The sequence below is a fragment of the Bubalus kerabau genome, chromosome 14 (assembly GCF_029407905.1).
Source record: "Bubalus kerabau isolate K-KA32 ecotype Philippines breed swamp buffalo chromosome 14, PCC_UOA_SB_1v2, whole genome shotgun sequence".
Lineage (NCBI taxonomy): Eukaryota > Metazoa > Chordata > Mammalia > Artiodactyla > Bovidae > Bubalus > Bubalus kerabau.
This window is the reverse complement of record NC_073637.1, coordinates 45,299,279-45,326,169: the sequence shown is the minus strand read 5'-3', so window position 1 is coordinate 45,326,169 and position 26,891 is coordinate 45,299,279. Positions and strand designations below refer to the sequence as shown.

Here is a 26,891-nt window from a genome sequence, read left to right as displayed (position 1 = left end):
TAAACTTATCTCTGACAATAAAAGTATATATTTTCTTCTCTCATAAAACAAAATTGTATACCACAAGGTATATCCTTTTTTTGCTTAGATACTCTAATTCTAGTTCCAGCTTTGATCTAATGTTAGTTATCAGCATATCTCAGGTACCTGAAGGCTTTATTCCTTCTGTTTCCTTTGGACTTTTTTGTCCCTCCAAATATATATATTCTTTTTTATTGCATATGTATATTCTGACCAGCAACACATATTTTGTTTTTTGTTTTTTTCAAAAAATAAAAATAGACTCTATTTAGTCATTAGGTTTTAGGTTATTTCTTTCCCTAATTTCTTGACACATCTTATTTTGCTAACTCTAAGAAAAGTTTGTAACTATCATTATTTATGCTATATGTAATATATTACATTGTATGCATGTTCCACATTATTAAAAAAGTGAAATATTTTATTGGAAGTTTAAAAATGTTTCATTTCATAAAATAAATCAATGTTTGAACAAGAGATAAAAGCTTGTTTGTGGTACTAACCAGCAGGGCAAGGTTAAAAAGCGTTTGGTTTAAGGGAAAAACAAAATCATATGTTTATCGTAGAGTTGCAGAAAAAGATTAAATTCCAGGATGATTGCAATTTGAGGAAGTACATTTTAGCATTATGAACAATAATTTAAATTTTAATCAGTTGAATTATTGGAGTTATAATTATTGGAATTATAGAAAGCTAGCACTTTCTACCTTTATTTTTTAACTGTGGCTGTTGTGCTTGATAAGACAGAATAGTTAGTATGGTAGTGAGTCAATCTCATAGGCATCCTACAAACTGAGCAGAAAGAAGCAGCAGACTAGAAACACAGTCAAAGAAACCCAGTGGATGGCATTTGAAAAAGGGGGACACATCTGAAATATACCAAAGAGCCTGCATATAAAATTTTACTTATTTTATTTTATTTAAGACTATAATAATATCATGTGTAGCTAATAAAAAGCCTTAACATTTTGCATTTTGTACGTATATTGAATCAGTTTTGCACTCAGTAGCTCTCGGCACTGTATGAGTTTTCAAACACTTTAAGTTGTATAAAAGTAGAATAAAATCATTGAACTGCAGAAGACCTTAGGTCTATTCTAAGATTATGCTTTTCAAAGATGGGGAAGTTGATGCCCAGAGAGTTCAATTAAAGGAGAACACAGTACACACATCCCTTCACGCTCCTGTGCAGGCACTCTCCCTTACAGATGCGTGCACGAGCGCACACATGCAAAGTGTGGCTTCACAGAGAGGCCAGCATTACTGCGAATGTTTGTACAAATTAGAAAAAACAAATAGGGAGTAATTAAACCATTAAAGGTATCTTAGCTGTTTCTCTCCAAAAAAAGAAAAGAAAATTTTACTCCCAAAGTCGTAAAACTTTAACAGATCACAAGAAAATCAGGAAAAGTTCTAAAATATTTTAACTTGTTGGGATGAAAACATAGATGGTTAATGATTTGAAAACAACTGTTCTTGAAATCTCTGTGAACTTTGATTATAGTAAGGCAGCTACATTGACTTCCAAAGGCAGAATTCCTTACAAAATTCTCTTTGGATACTGAGATTCAATCCAAGACTTGTATTTGTCGGCTTTGTATTATTTAATTTATGTATATCAAAGAACTAGTCAAGACACTGTCTCTATTTTAAGTCTATGAGAACCGTCAGCAGCCTGCACTGACAGATGTTAAAGAATGTCTGTGGAAAGAACGTCAAAACCCCCTCCAAAGGAAAGTTTTTAAACCATGTCCTTAATACAGAAATGCAAAACCAGATTTAATTGCCCTTTTCCTAAACAGCTCAGACATGCAGACTCATTTACTGAAGCATATGGTCTGCGAAAGTGCACATTGGAAGAGAGCAGTCGTGGTGAAGGCTGAGATTGAATCCGTTTAGGCTGGAATTGACAAAGATCCAGCAGAGGCAAGCGTTCAAAGTTAAAGAAACACATTGACCAGTGAAAACACGGGCTATTTTCATTTTGAACGTACTCATTGGAGACGTCCTATTCGCTTTCAAGACAGCAGTATTCAACGGTTCTAATATGAAATACAGCATTTCTGAAAAACTAATATCTAAGGGTTTTTTTCCTCCTAATTAAAAAAAGGTATAAAAAATAGACAACCTTGCATGAAGTCATACAGTTTCAGGGTTTTTTTTTTAAATATATATATAATTTATTATTTGTTACCACTGACAGTAACCATTTTTCTAATTAAAACAATTACTTGGGTGACAGCAACATGGTTTACATTTTATTTCAAAGGGATGACATTATGAGACTACATGAAGTGGTAACTTCTTATCACTCCCAAAGGGAGTAGGTTTACAGTTCTTGGAAGAAGTCAAGGTAATTGAGAACTGAAGAAAAGGAAGAGGGGAAAAAAAATCTGTAAATCGTCTTATACAACTTTGTGGTATTGGCAAATGACTTCATGTATCTTAATTTTCTACCTATAACGTGGAGTAAGCTATCTTTACAGGGAATTTTGTTTTAACCTCTAAATATCTAAAAGACAGTTCAATTGCTATGTGTCTAGTACAGTGTCACACAGATATGAGGAAAAATATAAAAGGTAAGAGAATGGAAAGAAACACATGAGCAGTTAGGAATGGCAAGCATGGATCTGATGGTTTACTCTTGCTGGAATCTAATTAGCAATAGCTATTTATTATAACAAATTACTTCAAAGTGCTATTTTTCTGGTAAAACTAGCGTTTCTGTCAGTGATTGTGTTTATATATTTGTAAGACAAGTATTTTACTATTTTTCTTGTCAATTTGAAGTTGTCTGCAGCTGCACTGTCAAGCGGCTGTTTACATTTAATTCAAATTACATAAAAGTAGAAAATTGGTTCCTCTCCACATTAGTTATATTTCAGGTGTTCCATGACCACAGTATATAGAATGTTTCTGTCATTATAGAAAGTTATATTTTGGAATTGTTGATATTGTAATTAAGTTTTATCAATGTATTCCATTGAAAGTCAAGAAGATAAATTGTATATTTTTGAGTAGTAGGGATGTATGCCAGTGTTCTTAGTCACTCAGTCATGTCCGACCCTGGGCAACCCCATGGACTGAAGCCCACCAGGCACCTCTGTCCATGGATATTCTCCAGGCAAGAATACTGGAGTGGGTTGCCATTTCCTTCTCCAGGGGGTCTTCCTGACCCAGGGATCGAACCTGGGTCTCCTGCATTGCAGGCAGATTCTTTACCAACTTAGCTAGGAGGGAAGCCGAGTTTTATCAGCGTATTCCATTGAAAGCCAAGAAGATAAATTGTATATTTTTAGATATCAGGTATAGAGGAGACTGATCTCCTCCCAGTGCAAAGAATAAGCCAAAGTTGAAGCTGTAAAGAAGATACATTTAACCCATGTGTGTGTGTCTGCATGCTAAGTCACTGCATTTGTGTCTGACTCTTTGCAACCCCATGGACTATAACCCCCTAGGCTCCTCTGTCCATGGGATTCTCCAGGCAAGAATACTGGAGTGGGTGTCATGCCCTTCTGCATGAAATCTTCCTGACCCAGGGGTCGAACCTGCATCTCTTACAGGTTGAAATTGGCATGTGGGTTCTTTACCACTAGTGCCACCTGGGAAGCCCTTAACCCATGTAGCAAGACACAAAAATGAAATGATGGTGTTTCTTATGACGGTGTGATTTGTCTGAAATTGTGAACAACTCTTGGTAACATTCTGGACAAAATCAGTCTTCCCTTAATTTACATTGTAATCTCATTCTTGAAAATGTAGTGTTTACTTAAACTCTTATTTTTAAAAAAACAACCTATAAAAAATATTTAGCAGACAGAGTTCCAGGCTTAGATCATTGCAAGCAGATTTTTCACCACTGTCAATGGCTAGTAGGACAGCTCTTGCATGGAATAGTTCCTTGCATTACACAATGTCTCCATCCCATCCACGCCTGCTAGATGTCAGCCTGATCTTTGTGACAACCAAACAGCACCTCTGAACATTTCCAACACATCTTGGTATAAATATTCAAGATGGTAGCCTCCTTCAACTTCTTAAGATCGTCATCTTAAGCCTGTTCTTTTGTTGCATACACTTTTTAATTTAATTTTTCCCATGTTTTTTATTTTTTAATTAAAGTGAGGAACCTCTTGATGAACGTGAAAGAAGAGAATGAAAAAGTTGGCTCAAAGCTCAACATTCAGAAAACTAAGATCATGGCATCTGGTCCCATCACTTCATGGCAAATAGATGGGGAAACAGTGGAAACAGTGGCTTACTTTATTTTGGGGGGCTCCAAAATCACTGCAAATGGTGATTGCAGCCATGAAATTAAAAGATGCTTACTCCTCGGAATGAAAGTTATGACCAATCTAACAGCATATTAAAAAGCAGAGACATTACTTTGCCAACAAAGTTCCATGTACTCAAGGCTATGGTTTTTCCAGTAGTCATGTATGGATGTGAGAGTTGAACTATAAAGAAAGCTGAGCTCCAAAGAATTTGTGCTTTTGAACTATAGTGTTCAAGAAGACTCTTGAGAGTCCCTTGGACTGCAAGGAGATCCAACCAGTCCATCCTAAAGGAAATCAGTCCTGAATATTCTTTGGAAGGACTGATGTTGAAGTTGAAACTCCAGAACTTTGGCCACCTGATGCAAAGAACTGACTCATTTGAAAAGACCCTGATGCTGGGAAAGATTGAAGGCAGGAGGAGAAGGGGACAACAGAGGATGAGATGGTTGGATGACATCACCGACTCAGAGGACATGACTTTGGGTAAACTCCTGGAGTTGGTGATGGACAGGGAGGCCTGGCATGCTGCAGTCCATGGGGTTGCAAAGAGTTGGATGCGACTGAGCAACTGAACTGAACTGATAATTAACAATATTGTATTAGTTTCTGGTATACAGCGAAGTGATTCAGTTACATATTTTTTCTTATTCTTTTTCATTATAGTTTATGTAAGATATTGACTATAGTTCTCTATACAGTAGGACCATGTTGTTTATTTATTTTACATCCAGTGTTCTTGCCTGGAAAATCCCATGGATGGAGGAGCCTGGTAAGCTGCAGTCCATTGGGTTGCGAAGAGTCAGACACGACTGAGCAACTTCACTTTCACTTTTCACTTTCATGCATTGGAGAAGGAAATGGCAACCCACTCCAGTGTTCTTGCCTGGAGAATCCCAGGGACGGGGGAGCCTGGTGGGCTGCCGTCTATGGGGTCACACAGAGTCGGACACGACTGAAGTGACTTAGCAGCAGCAGCAGCAGTTTGTATCTACTAATTCCAAACTCTTAATTTATACCTCCTCCCTGCCCTGTTCCATATTTTTTTAATTGAAAATATTGTGCTGCTGTGCACTTAAGACTTGTCCTTATTCATTCATAATAGGGTTAGACTTAAGGAAGTGACCAGGGGTAATAAAAGAAAAATTCCATCTTTACTTACATATGCCGTGAACTTTTGTCTTATTTAAACTAGAAAATGAGGCTGTGGTAGAGGTTGGCTCTCCCACTTACAGCTGTGTGGCTGCAAGCAGTGGCCCGGTGAGCTTGTTGACTGAAGTCCTAAGTCTCCTTAAGAAACACACTGGAAATAAAACAACACAAGTAATTATAAGGCCATGTTGTTGTGTAGATAGAATGAGAACCCATTCCTTTTACCTCAAAAACTGTTGTTGTTCATTTATTGTTGTTGGACACAACATACCTAAGTCATGTCCAACTCTTTACAACCCCATGGACTGCAGCATGCCAGGCTTCCCGGTCCTTCACCATCTCTGCAGTTTGCTGAAACTCATGTCCATTGAGTTGATGATGCCATCCAGCCATCTCATCCTCTGTCACCCCCTTCTCCTCCTGCCAGCAATCTTTCCCAGCATCAGAGTCTTTACCCATGAATTGACTCTTTTCATAAGGTGACTAGAGTATTGGAGCTTCAGCTTCAGTCCTTCCAATGAACGTCCAGGGTTAATTTCCTTTAGGTTTGACTGGTTTGATCTTGCTGTCCAAGGGAGTTTTGGAGTCTTCTCCCAGCACCACAGTTTGAAAGCATCAACTCTTCAGCACTCAGCCTTCTTTATGGTCCAACTCCACATTTGTACATGACTACTGGAAAAACCATAGCTTTGACTATCCAGACCTTTGTTGGCAAAACAATGTTTGAATACACTCTCTAGGTTTGTTATAGCTTTTCTTCCAAGGAGCAAGCATCTTTTAATTTCCTGGCTGCAATCACTGTCCACAGTGATTTTGAAGCCCAAGAAAATAAAATCTGTCACTGTTTCCACTTTTTCCCCTTCTATTTGCCATGAAGTGATGGGACTGGATGCCATGATCTTAGGGTATTTTTTTTACTGTTGAGTTTTAAGCCAGCTTTTTCACTCTCCTCTTTCGCCCTCTTTGAGAGGCTCTTTAGTTCCTCTTCATTTTCTGCCATTAGAGTGGTATCATCTGCATATCTATTCTCCCAACAATCTTAATTCCAGTTTTTGATTCACCTAGCCTGGCATTTCACATGATGTACTCTGCATATAAGTTAAATAAGCAGGGTGACAATATACAGCTTTGTCGTACTCCTTTCCCAATTATATTATATGATTATATTATATCCAGAAATATAAACAGACTTAAAATCTAGAACAGAACTTCTTAATCTTAGAGGTCCGTAGATGACCTTCAGGTAATCTGTGAACCTCTTGAAATTGTACCCCCGTTATATTTATGGGCATTTGTGTGATTTTTAGAAGGAAGAGTCCACTGATAAAATAAAAGGAATGAGGGAAAACTAATTAAAAGAATAATTTTTTGTGCGTGCATGCTTAGTAGTGTTTGACTCTTTGTGACCCCGTGCACCCCATGGACATGCCAAGGTTCCTCTGTCCATGGAATTTTCCAGGCAAGAACATGGGAATGGTTTGCCATTTCCTCCTTCAGGGGATCTTCCCAAGCCAAGGATCAAACCTGTGTTTCTTGCATCTCCTGCATTGGCAGGTAGATTCTTTACCAACTGTGCCTCCTTGGAAGTCCAAAAGAAGAATAAAACCTCATTTTAGAAAAGGGCTTCCCTGGTGGCTCAGATGGTAAAGAATCCTCCTACAATGTAAGAGACCCAGGATCAATCCCTGAGTCAGGAAGATCCCCTGGGGAAGGGAATGGCAACCCACTCCAGCATTCTTGCCTGGAGAATTCCAGGGACAGAGGAGTCTGGCGGGCTATAGTTCATGGGATCACAAAGAGTCAGACATGACCAAGTGACTAAGACACAAAGAAGACAGAGGAAGTCGAGTCAGTTCTATAAAGAAAGGGATATTTGACAGGTTCGAAGTTAAGTCTGCTATTGAAATGGTCAATTTTAAAAGAAGAAAAATTATGAACCTATTGAAAGGATCATCTTCCCCTTCCAAGAAATAGTTATATGCTAAAAATAGATTCACTGAACTCCATCAAGAATTAAGGAGTGATAGGAGAAGGTAAAATTAGACAGCTCTGCCTGCCCCTCAGTGTTCATTGAGCCCCTGTCAAAAAGAATAGTAGAGTGGATGAGTCACTATGACCCTTCTGTGACTCACCATATATTTCTACTTTATTGTTTTCAGGTATAATGTAGCTAAAGTGGGGAAGTGTGGACCATTAAATGTGGCGTGAATGTGGTGTGTAGTTCTGTGAGTTTTACTTGCTTTTGTTCAGTGCTAGTTTGCCTCACATCCTCAAAAGAAATTCAACATTCATTTTAAATAATTTTTTTCTTTTTGGTAGGACATTTATAATATATTTTAAGAGAGGAATGTTTATACTATTAAAATAAGTAAGATTTGAATCAAAGCAAATTATTGAAAGAAAACCCATCTGCAAAGCTTACTGTCTGTAGAAATCCTTTAACTGATTTAATTATAACTTGAAATTATATCTGGGAGTGTTCTTATTTTTTTTTCTTGTCATAATTTTTTTAATTGGAGTATAGTTGCTTTACACTGCTGATGTTTCTGATGTATAGCAAAGTGAATCAGCCTTACATCTACCTATATCCCTTGAGAGTGTTCTTGTACCCTCCATCATGCCAAGGCTGGAACATCTACTGTCACTGGGTTTGTTTTGATGCTGATGGTGGTGGTAGTGGTGGTGATTGATGATGGCAGCCAACATTTATTGAGCATGTATAAGGACTTGGCAGGTGTTAACTCATTTCATGCTCATAGTAACCTGAAAGTGAAAGGGAAAGTGAAGTCACTCAGTCCTGTCCGACTCTTTGCGACTCCATGGGCTGTAGCCTGCCAGGCTCCTCCATCCATGGGATTTTCCAGGCAAGAATAATGGAGTGGGTTGCTGTTTCCTTCTCCAGAGGATCTTCCTGACCCAGGGATCAAATATGGGTCTCCCGCACTGCAGGCCAACTCTACTGTCTGAGACACCAGTTCAGTTCCGTTCAGTTGCTCAGTCGCGTCTGACTCTTTGCGACTCCATGAACTGCAGCACTCCAGGCCTCCCTGTCCATCACCAACTCCTGGAGTTTACCCAAACTATATCCATTGAGTTGGTGATGCCATCCAACCATCTCATCCTCTGTTGACCCCTTCTCCTCCTGCCCTCAATCTTTCCCAGAATCAGGGTCTTTTCAAATGAGTCAGCCCTTCACATCAGGTGGCCAAAGTATTGGAGTTTCAGGTTCAACATCAGTCCTTCCAATGAACACCTAGGACTAATCTCCTTTGGGATGGACTGGTTGGATCTCCTTGCAGTCCAAGGGACTCTCAAGAGTCTTCTCCAACACCACAGTTCAAAAGCATCGATTCTTCGGTGCTCAGCTTTCTTTACAGTCCAACTCTCACATCCATATATGACTACTGGAAAAACCATAGCCTTGAGTAGATGGACCTTTGTTGACAAAGTAATGTCTCTGCCTTTTAATATGCTGTCTAGGTTGGTTACAACTTGCCTTCCAAGGAGTAAGCGTCTTTTAATTTTATGGCTGCAATCACCATCTGCAGTGATTTTAGAGCCCAAGAAAATAAAGTCAGCCACCGTTTCCACTGTTTCCCCATCTATTTGCCATGAAGTGATGGGACCAGATGCCATGATCTTAGTTTTCTGAATGTTGAGCTTTAAGCCAACTTTTTCACTCTCCTCTTTCATTTTCAACAAGAGGCTCTTTAGTTCTTCACTTTCTGCCATAAGGGTGGTGTCATCTGCATATCTGAGGTTATTGATATTTCTCCTGGCAATCTTGATTCTAGCGTGTGCTTCTTCCAGCCCAGCATTTCTCATGATGTACTCTGCATATAAGTTAAATAAGCAGGGTGACAATATACAGCCTTGACGTACTCCTTTTCCTATTTGGAACCAGTCTGCTGTTCCATGTCCATTTCTAACTGTTGCTTCCTGACCTGCATATAGGTTTCTCAAGAGGCAGGTCAGGTGGTCTGGTATTCTCATCTCTTTCAGAATTTTCCATAGTTTATTGTGATCCACACAGTCAAAGGCTTTGGCATAGTCAGTAAAGCAGAAGTAGATGTTTTTCTTGAACTCTCTTGCTTTTTCGATGATCCAGCAGATATTGGCAATTTGATCTCTGGTTTCTCTGCCTTTTTTAAAACCAGGTTGAACATCTGGAAGTTCACTTAGAAGTTCATCTGGTGTCATCTGAGACACCAGGGAAGCCCATAATTATTATTTCAATTTTACAAATGAGGAAACTGAAATAGAGATGAAGTAACTAGCTCAGAGCTGCATGTTTAGGGGTGGAGCTGGGCACGTTTCTAATCATCTGGCTCCAGAGTCTACAGTCTTCACCACCTCATTGCCTTTTCTGGATATTTATACTTAGGCCAAAATCTTTGACTAAAAGGAGCATTTGGAAACTGTATGAGCAATGCAGTCTTGGGGAAAGAGTGTACTGGCATATTCATTTAAATCTTGCTATGTGAAACAATGGAAACCCAAATGGGAAGACTAAGTGGTATAAATGATTATCAAAGACTGCAGTACTGGAGGGTCACCTCAAATTACATTGGCAGAAATGGAGTTTTCTGAAATATATCAGTCATTTCTTTACTTCCCTCTAATGAAGTATTTCAAACTTAAAGCAAAGATAAACTCCACATTAATGGTATGGCTGCTGTTCCTGTGAGTGAGGACTACCAACCTTTCCGCGTCCTGGGTTTCTCAGAGGGAACCGTCTGTGTGTGCGAGAGTCAGTCCCGCCCCAGTGGTCACCAGGCTTTGTTCAAGGGACTCTTTTAAGGCGCATTTCTCCTTTATATGTTGTCATTGCCTGGCGTTATTTTATTTGGTTAATCTAAATTACTCATCCTGAAGTTTGTTGGTTTTGTCATCACTTGTGGAGAACATCTGTTACTCTCAAAGGCTGTTCACGGTGGCTGCAAAGTCCATCAGAGGTCCTTGTTTTACTGGCCCTTTGTATGCATGTAGGATGCCGTGCCTTGTATATAATACAGGTGGTTCTAGGCCAGATTTTTCTCAAATGCTGATCGGAGAAGACTACATCTGCTTACCTGGGGAGCTTTAAAAAGGCAAATTCCCCTGCAGCCCCTCCCTAGGTGAGCACTGAAGAATTCAGGATGTGAAAAATCTCAGCATACTGGCCCCAGATCGCTGAGATGCCTGTGGAAGGAATGATTTCAATGAGCCCCAACACTTGAATCTTCCCATACATAGAAAAGTAGAAAGCACTAAACTCCTTAACTTTTGAGATAATCTGGTTTTCTTAATTCATAAAAATACTTTTGATGTTCAGACTACCCGCCCTTTGTTGCAAACTTCTGTATAACCTGACTCCTCCCCTCTCCTTGCCCCTCCATGCCCCCGCCTCCTCAGAGCAGTTCTCTCAGGGTTACCTGAGATGCTGTCTCCCAGGCGTGAAGTCCTAAAAATTCCCACTGAATGAAACAGAACTCTTAACAACAAAAAAAGCAAATTCCTGAGTCCCACCCCAGATCTGCCAACTCACTCTCTGGGGTTGCTTCCCCCGTTTGCATTTTTAAGGAGCACTGTAGTTGCTTTTGGTGTGTGAAATGTATAGGTCTCCTCTGGGCACTGTACAGAGATGGATGAGATAAAAGCCCTGCCCTTAAGGAGCTTATGGTCTGCTAGGGAAGATAACACGTACAAATAATGCACAGTGAAAAGTAAGTACCCTAAAAGTAGAAACAGCTACTTCCAGACAACTGAAGTCAGAGAATCTTCTAGAGGTATTTTTGTTGTTGTTGTTTAGTGCACAGTGTGGGTGATTCTTGATTCATTGAGCACACGTAAAGGCCTGCAGCTCACTTTTCATTTCTGGTACCAACTCACTGGATAGCTTCTTGAATTTCCATACTTTTTAGAGATGAAGGCAAAACTTTCATATTATTAAAGGCTCCTCCACCTAAACATAGGGACAGTTTTGCTTTCCATAAACTACCAAACGTACTGGACACTCATGGTATTTCTGATTTTATTTTTGTAACAGGAGATTGCTAACATTTACAAGACACAGGACTGTCTCCACTGAGAGCTGCCCCTTCAGTGTGACTGTGCCCAGATAGCATGTCCCAAGTGTTTGTGCATGTTCAACTCTTTTCATTAAAAGAAAAAAAAAAAAAATCACTGTTCCTCTTTATCACGGTCAGTTTATTATCTAACTTTGAACAATGGAAGAAGAAAACTAACATTTAATAACCACAGTGCACCAGGCACTGTGCCAGGCAGACTTCAGGGAGGTTGAGTAAATGAGCCAGGCCACACAGCTGCTAAAGCCAAGAGAATGGAGCATCTAGACTGTCGATGAGGTGGTGGCTTTTGTCAGCAAGTGTCTTGTTAATTTATTGACAAATATTTGCATTCCTGCTGCTTTGGCCCTGGAAGGACGCAGATGTAAACACAGTGACAGATCTTAGGGAGCGTTTGATCTAATGAGAAATCAGAGATTTACACAGATAACCAATAGAGGTGAGTGAAGGGCACTAACATTTGTGCTTACTTGGCTATGCTGTCTTTCTTGGGAATTCCAGTGACAGAATCGACATTCTGATAAGGGGAATGTGGAAACTCTCAAGGGCTGCGTTAGATACATTCTACCTGGATACCTGGGAACCAACAGGATTTTTTCATAATGAAGGTCCAAGCAGGGCGGCAGTGCAAAAGGCAAAGAGAAGTAGGATGGGAATTTCTGTTTTCTAAGAGTATAAAGCTAGGCCTTGCTATTCTAGGATATCTCTTCAGTTTTTTTAAACAAAAAAGTATGATCTGTGCCATCACATGCACACACCCACGTACATATATATAAATATACACATAGAAAGACTAGGAAGTGTGACTGACGTTGTGATTTTTCAAATTTTACAGAAGGACATTTTGTTCTGTAATCAGGAAGAAAAATGACTTAGAAAAAAGCCAAATAACCTACAGGTTTACTTGATGAATCACCTATAAATTCCTCCAGAATACCTAATCAAACATTATGTGAAGGCTGTTCACTGTATGCTCTACCAAAATCATTTTCTCTTTTTGGGAGAACTCTGTTTCTTCATTTTCTGTTTATATAAAATTATTTTAATTTTAAAGTTACCTTAGAGCACTTGAGGTGTATATGTAGATGTTTTTAAGAAAGAGCTGTGATTTTCATTTAGTAGCAATATTTTCACTCTCCGTACCTTTTCATAATGTTGATATTAAGCTCTTAAAATGATTGATCAAGGAAGAAAGATAAATGAGCATCAGTTTTGACTTGGGATTGTGAAATACTTGAATATTTTTATTTTTACCAAATGGAGCCATCATACATTGTGGGGCCAGCGTTATATTTTAATTACAGTGCAGTCAATCCCCTATAGTAAGTATTTTGCAGTGAGACTTTTTTCCATTTTGTTTTTCAAAGAAGATACTAATTTTAGAAGACAAAATGTTTCTGAAAACATTTTTTCCCCTTGATACTCTTTGACTTTAAAAATGAATGACATTAAAATAAATGTCAGTTTCAAGGACCAACTTGTTTGAATTTCAGTCTGGAATACATTTTCATTTCAGTTATAAAATCTTTAAAGGTGACTTTAACATAAAAATTCTGATACAACTAAATAACTTTTCTGTCAAAAACAACTATTTCCCTGATACCAGTGTTAATTTCCTTATCTGGAGTCAACACAAATTAGAATTAGAACTTGAGTTTGATTTTAGTTGTTCATTTTATGATATAAAGAATTAATGGAATTTTTTTCTTACTATTTAGGAAATACCAGAAAGGAACCAGAGTCCGGCTGCGACTTTTAGATCTTGAACTTACATCCAGGTTCCTGGGAGCGACAACAGATACAACCATCCTAGAGGCTGAAGCAGTTCTGTTAGGACTCCAGGAGAGTAAAGACTCAAAATCAAAAGAGGAACGTCGGGAAAATAAATGAACTTTGCTGAGTGCGTTCACTCCTTTTATGTTGAATGCAGATAGTCAAACACAATTAGACAATTATTAATAAATGATTAGAAAAAGACATAGTAAATGAAAGCTATAATTATAGCTCTTATTTGTTAGAATTTTCTTTAGCTGTATCTCCCCTCCCCCTGTTTTTATGCCCGTTCTTTCCTTTGATTGGAATAGCATAAACTGTACTGAGAAATTCTGTCATTCAATAAATATGTTTTGAGTGTTCACTATGTGTATGCCACTGTTCTAAATACAAAAGAAACAGTGGTAAACAGATGAAATTGCTTGTCTGTTAGGGCTTACCTTTGGCTGGGGAAATTGACAAGTAAGTAAAATAAATAGCATGTTAGATGGTGATGAGCGCTAAGGACAAAAATACAGCAGAAGGGGCAGAGGATGTGAATAGACATTTTTCCAAAAAAGACATACAGATGGCCCAGAGTTACATGAGAAGGTGCTCAGCATCAGGGAAATGAGTCAAACCACAAGATCCCACCTCACACCTGTTAGAATGGCTGTCCTCAGAAGGCAAGAAGTAACAAGGGTTGGCGAGAATGTGGAATTTTAAAAGGGAACCCTGGTGCACTAGTTACTGGAATGTCAATTGGTGCAGCCACAATGGAAACATTATGGAGGTTCCTCAAAAAATGAAAAATAGAATTATCACATGATACAACAATTCCACTTATGGGTATTTCCAAAGAAAATGAAAACATTAACTCAAAAAGATATGCACCTCTGTGTTCACTGCAGCATCATTTACAATAGCTGAAGGTATGGAAGCAACTTAAGTGTCCACCAATGGAAGAATGGATAAAGAAACTCCTCTCTCTCTGCAGGAGACCCAGCTTTGACCCCTGGGTCAGGAAGATCCTGTGAAGAAAGAAATGGCTACCTACTCCAGTATTCTTACCCAGAGAATTCCATGGACAGTGGAGCCTGCCAGGCTACAGTCCACAGGGTCGCAAAGAGTCGGACACGACTGAGCAACTAACACTTTCAAGTGTCTATCAATACATGAATGGATAAAGAAACTGTGATATACATGCACACACATGCATCATATATATAATGGAATATTATTCAGACATTAAAAAATAAGGAAATCTCGCCATTTTTGACAACATGGATTGACCTTGAAGGCACTGTGTAATGTGAAATGTCAGACAGAGAATGATGAAACTGTATGATCTCACTAATATGTGGAATCTAAGAAAAAGAGCTCAAGGATATAAAGAATGTATTGGTAGTTGAGAGCAGGAGTTGATGGTGCTAACAGTGGGCAAAATGAGTGAAAGCGGTTAAAAACTACAAACTTTCAGGTATAAGATACATTAGCCACGGGGATGTAATGTACAGCATGATGACTATAATTACCAGTATTGTATCATATATTTGAAAGTTGCTAAGTTTAGTGTCAACAACTCAATGGACACAAATTTGAGCAAACTCCAGGAAATGTTCTATGTCCAGTTCTAACTGTTGCTTCCTGACCTACATATAGGTTTCTCAAGAGGCAGGTCAGGTGGTCTGGTATTCCAATCTCTTTCAGAATTTTCCGCAGTTTATTGTGATCCACACAGTCAAAGGCTTTGGCATAGTCAATAAAGCAGAAATAGATGTTTTTCTGGAACTCTCTTGCTTTTTCCATGATCCGGCAGATGTTGGCAATTTGATCTCTGGTTCCTCTGCCTTTTCTAAAACCAGCTTGAACATCTGGAAGTTCACAGTTCACATATTGCTGAAGCCTGGCTTGGAGAATTTTGAGCATTACTTCACTAGTATGTGAGATGAGTGCAATTGTGCAGTAGTTTGAGCATTCTTTGGCATTGCCTTTCTTTGGGATTGGAATGAAAACTGACCTTTTCCAGTCCTGTGGCCACTGCTGAGTTTTCCAAATTTGCTGGCATATTGAGTGCAGCACTTTCACAGCGTCATCTTTCAGGATTTGAAAGAGCTCAATTGGAATTCCATCACCTCCACTAGCTTTGTTCATAATGATGTTTCCTAAGGCCCTCTTGACTTCACATTCCAAGATGTCTGGCTCTAGGTAAGTGATCACACCATCGTGGTTATCTGGGTCGTGAAGATCTTTTTTGTACAGTTCTTCTGTGTATTCTTGCCATCTCTTCTTAATATCTTCTGCTTCTGTTAGATCTATACATTTCTGTCCTTTATTGTGCCCATCTTTGCATGAAATGTTCCCTTGGTATCTCTAATTTTCTTGAAGAGATCTCTAGTCTTTCCCATTCTATTGTTTTCCTCTATTTCTTTGTATTCATCACTGAGGAAGGCTTTCTTATCTCTCCTTGCTTTCTTTGGAACTCTGCATTCAAATGGGTATATTTTTCCTTTTCTCCTTTGCCCTTCACTTCTTTTCTCAGCTATTTGTAAGGTCTCCTCAGACAACCATTTTGTCTTTTTCCGTTTCTTTCTCTTGGGGATGGTCATGATCCCTGCCTCCTATACAACGTCATGAACCTCCATCCATAGTTCTTCAGGCTCTTTGTCTATCAGATCTAATCCCTTCAATCTATTTGTCACTTCCATTGTATAATCCTAAGGGATTTGACCATACCTGAATGGTCTATATATAAGTATATAGTTTTCAACCTGCAATTGAATGAGTCCATGACCTGAACAACTTGGGGCATGCAAGAGAAATATGCTATCCCATAATAAACAGTGGGCTGATTCAAGATAAGCTGGTTCATTGTGCAGCATCTTCACAAACTCCTTTCTTGCACCCCTTCAGGTGTTTGATGAAATCTATAACCACCCTCCATGTTTTGACAAAAAGTACTGGACTCCTTCTGTATTTTCTGATTTGCCCTTTTCCACGCAAATGTTCTTTCTATTTCCATGGTGTTTCAAACAACTAGGAAAGACTTAAAAATTTAGACTAGGAATTTAAAACATCCGTCAGCACAGAAACCCTTATTCAAATAAAATTTTATTTGGTGTGAAAGGTTGGATTATTGATCTCGTTTCTTCCCTTCAATGTAGTAATATTGTACATGCATACTCTCAACATGGTCTCATGATGGTGAAGTATACTTTCCTACCCCTTGACTTTGGACTTGGGCGTATGACTCTGTTAGGCCAGTGGTATCTTAATGGCAGTGAGCAGAGGCTGAAGCATGCCTTCATGTTTGGCCTTGCTCTGGGGCACAGACCCTCAGAGTAGAGCCAAGCCTAATGGACCCACATTAGGGCCAAGCCTGAAACAGTACCATCCCAGACTTGTAGACCAGTGAGTGAAGTGAAAGCTTATTATAAACCACTGACATTTTGGTGGCTTTTTGTTAACGGATACAGAAATTAGTACCTGAAAGTGACACTGGTCCTGGGATTGAGTGGTGGGCAGCAAAAAAAAGTTAATGAGGGACTGAAAAAATAGCAGCCTGTGTTAAATAGTAGCAAAACATTTGTTAAAACTGTCACCTAAGGTAACTTAGAAGATAGGAAAATTACCTAATTAACAGAGACATTTGGGCAAAAAAAAAAAAAAAATGAAGCAGAATGTTGAAAGCATAAGCTGCACTTAATAAGGTACTAAAATGAATTCAGGGACAATTTTATCAAAGGTGTAGGCATTAAAACAGCTCAAACAAAAGTGAAATCCACAGTGTTGCCATAATCCCAGGGTAAAGACCAAATCTAGAATGTAACTAAAACATTTTGAAAGGACTTTTCGAAAGGACTAAAATATGTCTAGTAGATTCTTTCAGATGAACAGAAGAACTCAGAAATCTTAAGGACAAAGTGTCATAGAAGCCTGACTGTGCCCAAAGTGAGGTAATTAAGCTTAGAGACATAAAGGCTTAGCTCAAAAAAAAAAGTGGACGTGCTTTTTGGCATATGATGTTATTGGAATCAAGTAAGTAGAAAGCCCATAAAGTTTTGGGAAGACACATTTTGACAAAAGTGCTTCCAGTCTAGACTGAAACTGTTCAAGATATAAAAAGACTTCATGGACCTGAACTCCTGCAGCAAGAAAGGGGTCTTTAAAAAATGGCTTAGCTGGTATGTTCTTATGTGCTTGTGTTCTTGTCACAAGATAGCAAGGAGCATGATGGAACAGAAAGGACTTCAGAGAAGCCAGAAACAACGGAGAAAAATGGACTTGAGAGCTACTCCTGTGAGGCAGAATAGGGGTCTAATCAAGGAACACCGCTTGACTTGAGATACAGGGGCTTGACTGGTTAACAATAGGGAGTCTGTAACACCTAGTGGGATTGTAGAATTGCTGTGGTTCAGTGCTGTGTGCCCTCTATTTTTTTGCCTTTTTAAATTGTAGTATTTATTATTGTCATCATGTTCCAGCATTGCACATTAGGTGTTAAAATAATTATCTATTGCTAAGTAACAGATTATCCCCAAATTTAGCAGTTTAAAATGACACACATGTATTATCTCACAGTTTTTGTGGATCAGGTCTCCAGGCACAACTTAACTGGGTCCTCTGATTCTGAGCTGTCACAAGCCTTCATTCAAGTTGTCAGCTAGACTTCGGAGTGTGACTAGAGAAGGACCCTCTCCCAAACTCACTCACAGAGTTGGCAGGATTCAGTTCCCTGGGAGTTTCTATACTGAAGACTTCAACTCCCTGGTGGCTGTTGAGTAGAGGTTCACCCTCAGGGCATCTTCCACGTGGCACTTTGCTTCAACAAAGTCATCAAGATAAAAAGAGAAAGACACTGCTGGCAAGATGAAAGTCACTATTTTATGTGACCTCGTCACAAACGTGGCATCCCCTTACCATTGCCATATTCTATTGGTTAGAAGCAGGTTACTAAAAGGAAGAGGATAGCTCAAGGCCATGAATGCCAAGAGGTGGGGGCCGTTGGGGTCATCCTAGAGGCTTCCTGCCTTAGGTATGTGGAAGACAGATAATTTTCTATTCAGTGTATAGGTCTCTGGGTTGAGAGTAGCGGAGTCTGGACTGATGCAAATCATAGGATCCTGGACTTTTGACAAATACCATAATTAGGTGAGGCTTAGGGGAGAGGGTGGTCATTGGATGGGAGTGAATAAGTTTTTCATGTGAGTGAGATGTGAACAGTTGTATCCAAGAGGACAACCAAAATAGGTTGAATTTTTTCACCCCATTTCTTCCTTCCTCTGTAGTAGAACCCCTGCTTATAGTCTCATGATGTATGGGGTGTAGAATCCTTGCTGTTGGGGAACTCATTGTTTCCATAATTGATATAACCTAAAGATATGAGTAAGTTCAGGAAACATTTATATGAATCTATGAATGGTAAACCCAGATTCGAATAATAAAGGAAACCAGGGAGTTTGAAATGAATCCCAAAACTTCAGAGGCCAACATTAATGCAATACTACGAGACTTTGAAACCACAGGCTGGTTAGACCATTGGGTTGACCCAGTATTGCATGTCTTATATTTATATCATTTGGTTTTTAAAAATAAATACTCATTTTAGTATAAATTCCTAAGGGAAACTTGTAGTTTATTTGAAATGACTGTAACTTTCCCCCCATGTTTCTTTTAAATGAATTACAAAGAACTCAGAAATGCTCTAAGTGAAAGGATATAGGAAACCCTTAAGAATGAATGTGTGTGCTTTTATGTTCTCACACCTGCATTCTATGTGTAGGAAATGGAAAACAGGATTTTGAACACAGGGTCTTAGCCTCCAGGTAAGAAATTGTATGGGACTCTGAAATCATCCTGTGGACAGATGAAATCTTTAGAAACCAAAAAAGTGGCTCAGATTACTACCATTTGCTTTACAAAATTGCCTGCTTGAAAAAACAGTCCAACTTTTTTTTTTTACCATATAAGTCTCAAATCATTATGGTTTGGGAAAAATGCACATGAGACTGTGATAGCAATAATTACTTCAAATGAATAAAAGAAAGCAAGATACTGTGTTTTTTTTCCAGGCAACATTTAAATACAGCATCTTTCATTTTTAGATGCAGTAAATACCACAGAAGCCAGTAGATAAAAATGATGTCCTAACTCCCAAAACCAGACCAAAGGAGTGGGAATTCCATTAAGGAAGGCAGCTGAGACAAGGATTGTGGGAAAACTCTGCAAGCCTCTTGGTGGGAAACAGTACATCTGAGTTATGTTCCAGCATAACTATCTTTTAGATATATTTAGTGATGACCCATACACTAGTAAATTTCCATAAAAACACATAAGATAGGTGATAATTTAAGGTAATCTCATGCCTATAATTTTGTTTTTTAAAAAATTCTGGTCCCTTAGTCATTTCTATCTTTGTTAACACCTTTCCCTTCCCACTCAGCCTCTGGTGCAGGTGTTAAAATTTGAAATGACTAATGGATGAGAAAATGTCCTGGAAAATCTACCAAGTGGATATTATAATCAGCCTCCACATATTCTAACTTAAATGTTCCTTGATTGGTGTGGAGCAGAACTAGAAAAAACAGAAAAGACATGATTCCATAAAGAGCAAGAAGAGTGATTATAAAGTGAGATCCTCTGGTAAACCACAAATTAAGGTCTTACTCATGTGAGGTGAATTAACTTCACAGTGACTACCTTCTAAATAATTCTCTAAGCCTAGGAAGTCATCCATCATGGTTATTTACGGCGTGGATTGGATGACCACTTGAGAAGAGGCTGTAATGTTTAGGGAAGACTCTACAAAGTTTCCACAGTTATTCAGGCAAACAGACTCAGAACCCACCTGTAACAAAGAACTTGAGCTCATTAGACGAGACTTGCTTATCCTTATAAGACCCGAGGGTATGTTTTGGCTTCTGTTCCTACCTTCCTGTCTCAAGACAGCAGCTTCTGCTTTCATCCAGGTGTTCCTTCACACAGCACCTCAAGCATATCTAGACAGCTCCAAGTCAAAGCCCAGAAAAATGAAGCTCTGAGAAAGTTCAGTGTCTTCTCTCCCCTGTGTAAGGACTGCTTGTCAGGTTTATTTCCCATTCCCAGAAGTATACCCCCGCTTCCGCAGGGCCTGGACAGGATTTGCATATTGGGGTAAAACACTGTAGTCTTCACATCTGTTGCAGCGAGATAAATAGAAGCATGTTCTCCAAACCTCAGGGCCTCACCTGTGGTGACATACCTCCACTTTCCACCACAGTCTCTGTGCAGTGGTAATGGGGAAGACCAAATCTTACTCCGTACTGCATCCCTTTCTTTTACTTTAACCTTTGTATCTATTGCTTTTGCTACAAGGGCTTCCCTGTGGTTCAGCTGGTAAAGAATCTGCCTGCAATGCCAGAGACCTGGATTCAATCCCTGGGTTGGGAAGATTCCCTGGAGAAGGAAATGGCAACCCACTCCAGTATTATTGCCTGGAGAATCCCATGGACAGAGGAGCCTGGCAGGCTACAGTTCATGGGGTCGCAAAGAGTCAGACACGACTGAGGGACTAACACACAAGTTAATCACCACAGGGATGTTGCCTATATATAGCTTGAAGTACACATAAGGGTCCATCTCTGGGAGTTCTGCCTCCCATGCCTGAGTGTTAAAATACCTTTTTTTAGCTCACAGGAAACATCCTGACCTGGCCAACCTGTAAATGGCTGCAAGAAATTAACACATCCCTTCCAGAGTCTTGGCCGGAACCAGAAAATATTCGCAACAGTTTACTGCCTTTTTTGCTTTACCTCCTTACCACCCTTTCTTTGTTCCATGAAAGAAACTAGCATCCAAACCAGGGCAAGATGGTTCTTTGGGACATTCGTCCGCTATCATCTCAATCTGCTGGCTTTCTAAATAAAGTCACTCTTTCTTGCCCCAACACCTCTTGACTTATTGGACTGTCATGCGCTGAGCAGTACAGACTTGGCAGCACAGTGAGTTCATACTAGCATTAGCAAAGGTGCCAAAACAACACCTATTCTTCAAGTTGTTTTACTGCTTTCAGTGTTCTCCCTGTCATCTCTCATCAATATACATTCAACACAAAATGCTTTCCCCAGTATACTGCTACTGCTAAGTCACTTCAGTCGTGTCCGACTCTCTGTGACCCCATAGACGGCAGCCCACCAGGCTCCCCCGTCCCTGGGATTCTCCAGGCAAGAACACTGGAGTGGGTTGCCATTAGCCACATCTATACCTAAAAATAATTTTAGAGATATATGGAAAACAATATTATTTTTCTGACTAGCCATTTCTAATTATATGTTAATATGTTTGGTATTTATTAAAGAAAATTCTTTTAAATTTTTATGATCCAAAATATGGTAAACTCCTGTTTAATCAGAGAGATGTCAGTTGCTCGGAAAAATGTAGATGTCTACACAACCAAATCTTGCCTGCTGCTGTTGCTGCTAAGTCGCTTCAGTCGTGTCCGACTCTGTGAGACCCCATAGACGGCAGCCCACCAGGCTCCCCCGTCCCTGGGATTCTCCAGGCAAGAACACTGTGTGGGTTGCCATTTCCTTCTCCAATGCATGAAAGTGAAAACTGAAAGTGAAGTCGCTCAGTCGTGTCCGACTCTTTGCAACCCCATGGACTGCAGCCTACAAGGCTCCGCCCACGGGATTTTCCAGGCAAGAGTACTGGAGTGGAGTGCCATTGCCTTCTCCGAAATCTTGCCTAAAAACCTCTAAAATGGATTACTCAGTCTTCTGCCCCACCCCCACCCCCAGACATTTCCTGCTTTTCAAAATAGAGAATACTGAACAGGATTTAAAGTTTCCCTTGATGACTCAGGGCCACCATTATGGAAAACAGTTTCATAATGATGTGATTTCCCAGGGATTATGAAGGTGAGTAGAGTTGCCAGTTCCTACTGAGTGGTCCAGGACCGTTGCACTATTTGAAATTTTTCAACTTATTACCTGTTACCTCTCTTGCTATTGCCTGATGCTTTTTACTTGTGCCAGTGTACCTGTTTCTTCTCGTAATCCCCATGCTGCCCTTAATCTAACTTCAGGGGATTGTGGCTGTACACCGAGTCTCAATGAATATCCGTCAGCTCTTCTGTTTGTTTCAAACATTTTGCGCCTTCTTTCCTCTTCTGTCAGCTGTCTTTTTTTTATGTCTTTTATTGATGTCAGTGTTCTTTTCTGTGTCTAATTTAAATGCTTGTTTTACACTAGTTTGGAAGAAGGTTGAGAGAAATTTTGTAGCATTGTAGATATGTGCACACTTTTTGTGATATCTATTTTTTTATTTGAAGCCTTTTAACTCATTATTTTCAGGACCACCTCTCTGTTTTAGATGTCAAAAATTGCTATCAGTCTATCACTGAAATGAAAGATTTTAGAAAAAAGAGAAAACAACTGATAAGATTTTAGATCAATTTTAAGAGTATCCTGATACAATTTTCCAGGCCGGAAGCATCTAAGTAAATAAGTGATGGATGAATGGTTTGATTAATTATTTCTGCTTTGAAGCTTATTAGTACTGTACTTTGTAGATTTATCTCTTAGAGAGTTATTTACACTTTCTTAATAAATTGTAAATATCTCTAAGGTGGGGATTATGTTTTACACATTTTCGTGTCTTCTGTGTTCAACACAGTGTCAGACACAGAGGAAATATCCCTCCGTATCTGTTTAATGTAATCTAGTTGATGCAGTGTACACTGGATGGTCTCATTTTGTCACTGTAGAAGAAACTGTGACAAAATGGTCTCATTTTATCACCACCAATGGTCTCAATGGTCACTGTAGAAAAACCTCTATCAACAGAGAAAGTTTAGATGGTCTCTAAACTCTGCCCCCCATGGTAGGAAGCAGACAGTTAGCAATGAGATTGGTATCAGTAATCTCCTGGCTTCCCTTCCACATTGCTCTTCCCCACTCCCACCCCTCCTCTCACTGCCACCCCATGCTTTCCCAGCCACCACTTGTTTTAGAGACTTTGAACAGAAGCTCTGAGAGGTGATGCTACATGAACAGATTTTATGTATCCATCTGAGTCTCGTTCATGTCTCCTAATAATTTTCTAGCAAAAACTGGTTGCTGGGCCCCTGTCTCCTACTTCAGCATTTTGCTGGCCTGCAGAGCAGGGACAGAGGCAGTAACTGTGTGTGTTACTTGAAAGGACGTCTCATTGTTTTATGTTACCTGGGCTCTTTTACTTCTCTGTTGGCACAAACATTAGAGTGGTCACTATATTCATTGCGACCAGGGAAGAAGTTCTTGGGCCTAAAGGATGTGGGAAGTTTGAGGAGACAGAAGAGAGGAAGGCCTGAATTCCATTTTTTGGGGGGGAACTTTCTGGTATGTTCATGAACTGCCTGCAGGTCTGGTGCTTCACTGCCCACTGCTTTTCTGCCTCTCGGTACTTTTCCCTCCATCACTCAGAGATGTTGTTTACCCAAGTGTTGACAAGCAGCTTTTTCCTCAAGGATGCTGGAAAGATGGTTCCATTGAAGCTAATCTTTTGACTCCCTGTTCAATGGCCCCCAAAGTGAACAAGAATGCCTTTTAATCAAGTTTGTCCTCACGAAGAGATAATCTCTGCTCTTTGGTTTGAGAACCGCTCCTATGCCACCGTTCACATAATTAACAATGGCTTGTTAAACTTTTCTCCATGTCTATACACAAAACAATGTCACTCAGACCTAGTGAGTAACTGCATGGTCTATACAGTAAAACTTCCATCCGTTCCATCTGTGTTTCTTCTAGCCCAAGTCCCATGGATTAAGCTGTGACATAGTAGGTGAAATATTTCTATTATTTACCTAAAAATGTAAGCAGTGGGAGCTATGAAAGAGGCCCGGCTAGACTCACTTATGACATCAGACAGGCTTCTTACATATAACCTCATGGGCAAGGTCTAGGAATTTTTTCATTTATTTATCTATTAGAACTTCAGAACAGATATGTAGAACTGTCCTTTTTCTGTGTTCATCCCAAGTTGTAGTTAAAACAAAACAGCAACAACAATTAAAAAAACTTTTTTAAGCCATTATCTAAACGTTTTTGGCAGTAATATAATCTATATGCTGAAAGTTCAGCTCTATGTATCTGATCCCCCAGGGATTAGATAAAGAGAGGGCACCCTGTTTTTGTGGATTTGAAAGTGACTTTAATTATAAGTACAGAACTTCTAGATGGATATTCTGGCCCACCTGGCTTAAAAAAATTGCTTTGATATTGAATTATATGAGTTATTTATATATATATACACATATGTTAGATACTCACAAGTAAACTAAAACATGGGCAGAAGACCTCAATAGACATTTTTCCAAAGAGGAAATTCAGGTAGCCAACAGGCACGTGAAAAGATGCTCAACTTCAGCAATCATCAGGGAAATGCAAATCAAAACCACAATGACGTATCACCTTACACCTGTCAGAATGGCTGTAATCAAAAAGCACACGTATAGCAAGTGTTAGTGAGGATGTGGAGAAAAGGGACCCTCATACGTTGGTGATGGTGATGTACATTGGTGCAGCCACTGTGGAAAACAGTTTGGAGTTTTCTCAAAAAGCTAGAAATAGAACTACCATATGACCCAGCAATCCCACTCTGGTGTAGACATCCAAAAAAAAAAAAAAAAAATTAATTCAAGAAGATCCATACACCTCAAAGTTTATAGCAGCATTATTTACAATAGCCAAGATATGGAAGCCACCTAAGTGTCCAACAATAGATGAATGGATAAAAATGTGGTTATATATGTCTACAATGGAATACTACTCAGCCATTACAATAATGGAATTTTGCCATTTGCAGCAACATGATGGACATGGAGGGCATTAAGTTAAGTGAAAGAAGTCAGAAAAGACAAAGGTTATATGATATCTCTTATATGCAGAATCTAAAAAATACAGCAAACTAGTGGATATAAGAAGAAAGGAGCAGACTCAAAGATACAGAGAACTAGTGGTTACCAGTGGGAGCGGGGAGGGGCAATACAAAGGTGGGAGAGTGGGAGGCAGACTCTGCTGGGTATAAATAGACTCAAGGATGTATAGATAACGTGGGGGATATGGCCAATGTTTTGTAATAACTGTAAATGGAGAGTAACTTTTAAAAGTATATTAAATTTTCTTTTAAAAATTAAAACATTTTTTCCAGTGGAAAAACATCCAAACTTAACATTTCTGTCTCTGGCAAAGACAACACCTCCTCTTTGAATTTAAACCTATTACCCTTGTTATAGAGATATAGAAAGTACAAAAGTATACCATTCTCTATCTTAGGTTTATTATCTCCATGTTTCTGATACTTTCTGGTCAATTCTTTATGATATGTCACCTCTGTGGTAGATAACTTACCAGTAACCTTCGATAAGTCCTTGGCTAAAAGGCACTGAAAAGTATTATTAGTTAAAAATTGTTATTTTCTCACTGTATTTTTAGAGTATTGAGGTCACACTAAAAACCTCAGTAATAGTATATTTTCCCTCTTCAAGTAGTTATCTCTCAAATACTAAAGGATTCATAAGTTGATTTGTGTCCCTCCTCATATAGCCTACTTTTATGTTCACTTTTAGTCATTTAAATGTTAATTTTTTAGGATTTATATCCTAAAATTCCAGGAGAAAATGAGCAATTTATAAAAATTACTACCTTGAATTCAGTCACTGCTAAGATTTAATTTATTCAATAGAAATTCTTCTCCTTGGCTCCTTTGGAACCTGAGTTATCTGGATATTTGTTTTTGTTGTTCAGTTGCTCAGTCGTGTCCTACTCTTTGTGACCCCAAGACTGCAGCACACCAGGCTTCCCTGTCCTTCACTATCTCCCAGAGTTTGCTCAAACTCATGTCCATTGAGTTGATGATACCATCCATCCATCTCATCCTCTGTTGTCCCCTTCTTCTGCCCTCAATCTTTCCCAACATCAGGTTCTTTTCCAATGAGGTGGCTCTTTGCATCAGATGGCCAAAGTATTGAAGCTTCAGCTTCAGCTTCAGCATCAGTCCTTCCAGTGAGTATTCAGGGTTGATTTCCTTTGGGATTGACTAGTTTGATCTCCTTGATCTGAATATATAAGCACCCAAATATCTTAGAATACTTGTCTCCAAGCTGACCCACTGTAACTAAGACCTCTCAGCCTCACATTGTATAATCTCTGCCTGGAGATGCAGCATCCAACCAACCTCTTCCTCCTCACGTCTCTTATATCACTTCCTGCCTCCTCATCATTCAAGCCTCAGATGGTCTGGCTTAATTAGCCTTCTGGGTAGGCAAGACTCACCTAGGGCATTTCTGTGGTAGTAGGTGCTTAAAAGAAACAGAAGCAGCAGAAAACGATAACATATTTTCCAAGTAGATAATATATTTTCAAATTTTCTCATGGCTTGTTGGATTCCTTTCCAGTTTTTCCTGGTCTTTTCACTTTGGTTTGCACATGTTTTAATATTCTCAAAATAGCTTATTTTGTCTTTGATTTCGTAGAGAACCCAGAAGGAGAATGGCGTCTTTCTGAAAAGCCAAATAACTTTGTCATATTGTAACAAACAGAACCTTTACCTGGGAGCAAAGTATCACCATAGTTAAATGCTCTCCAGATGCTTGCTCTGCCACCAG

The 26,891-nt window shown here is 39.2% G+C and overlaps 1 protein-coding gene and 1 long non-coding RNA gene across 3 annotated transcripts in view; one reads left to right on the top strand and one right to left on the bottom strand.

The window, feature by feature from the left end:
* Nucleotides 1-13,652, top strand: part of MRPS28 (mitochondrial ribosomal protein S28) — a 102,491-nt gene extending 88,839 nt beyond the window's left edge. The window contains exon 3 of the mRNA XM_055546343.1: nt 13,234-13,652. Coding sequence (XP_055402318.1) covers nt 13,234-13,405 — 172 coding nt within the window. The 3' untranslated portion in view covers nt 13,406-13,652. The remainder of the gene's footprint in view (nt 1-13,233) is intronic.
* LOC129626843 (uncharacterized) overlaps nt 1-20,281 on the bottom strand; it is a 30,250-nt gene extending 9,969 nt beyond the window's left edge. The window contains exon 1 of one of the 2 annotated variants that reach the window (XR_008702241.1): nt 20,115-20,281. This is a non-coding gene — a long non-coding RNA (uncharacterized LOC129626843). Of the gene's footprint in view, nt 1-5,457; nt 5,592-20,114 lie in introns of those variants that run through there. The other variant, XR_008702242.1, reaches the window with a different exon arrangement.
* Between the last annotated feature and the right edge of the window lie 6,610 nt (nt 20,282-26,891).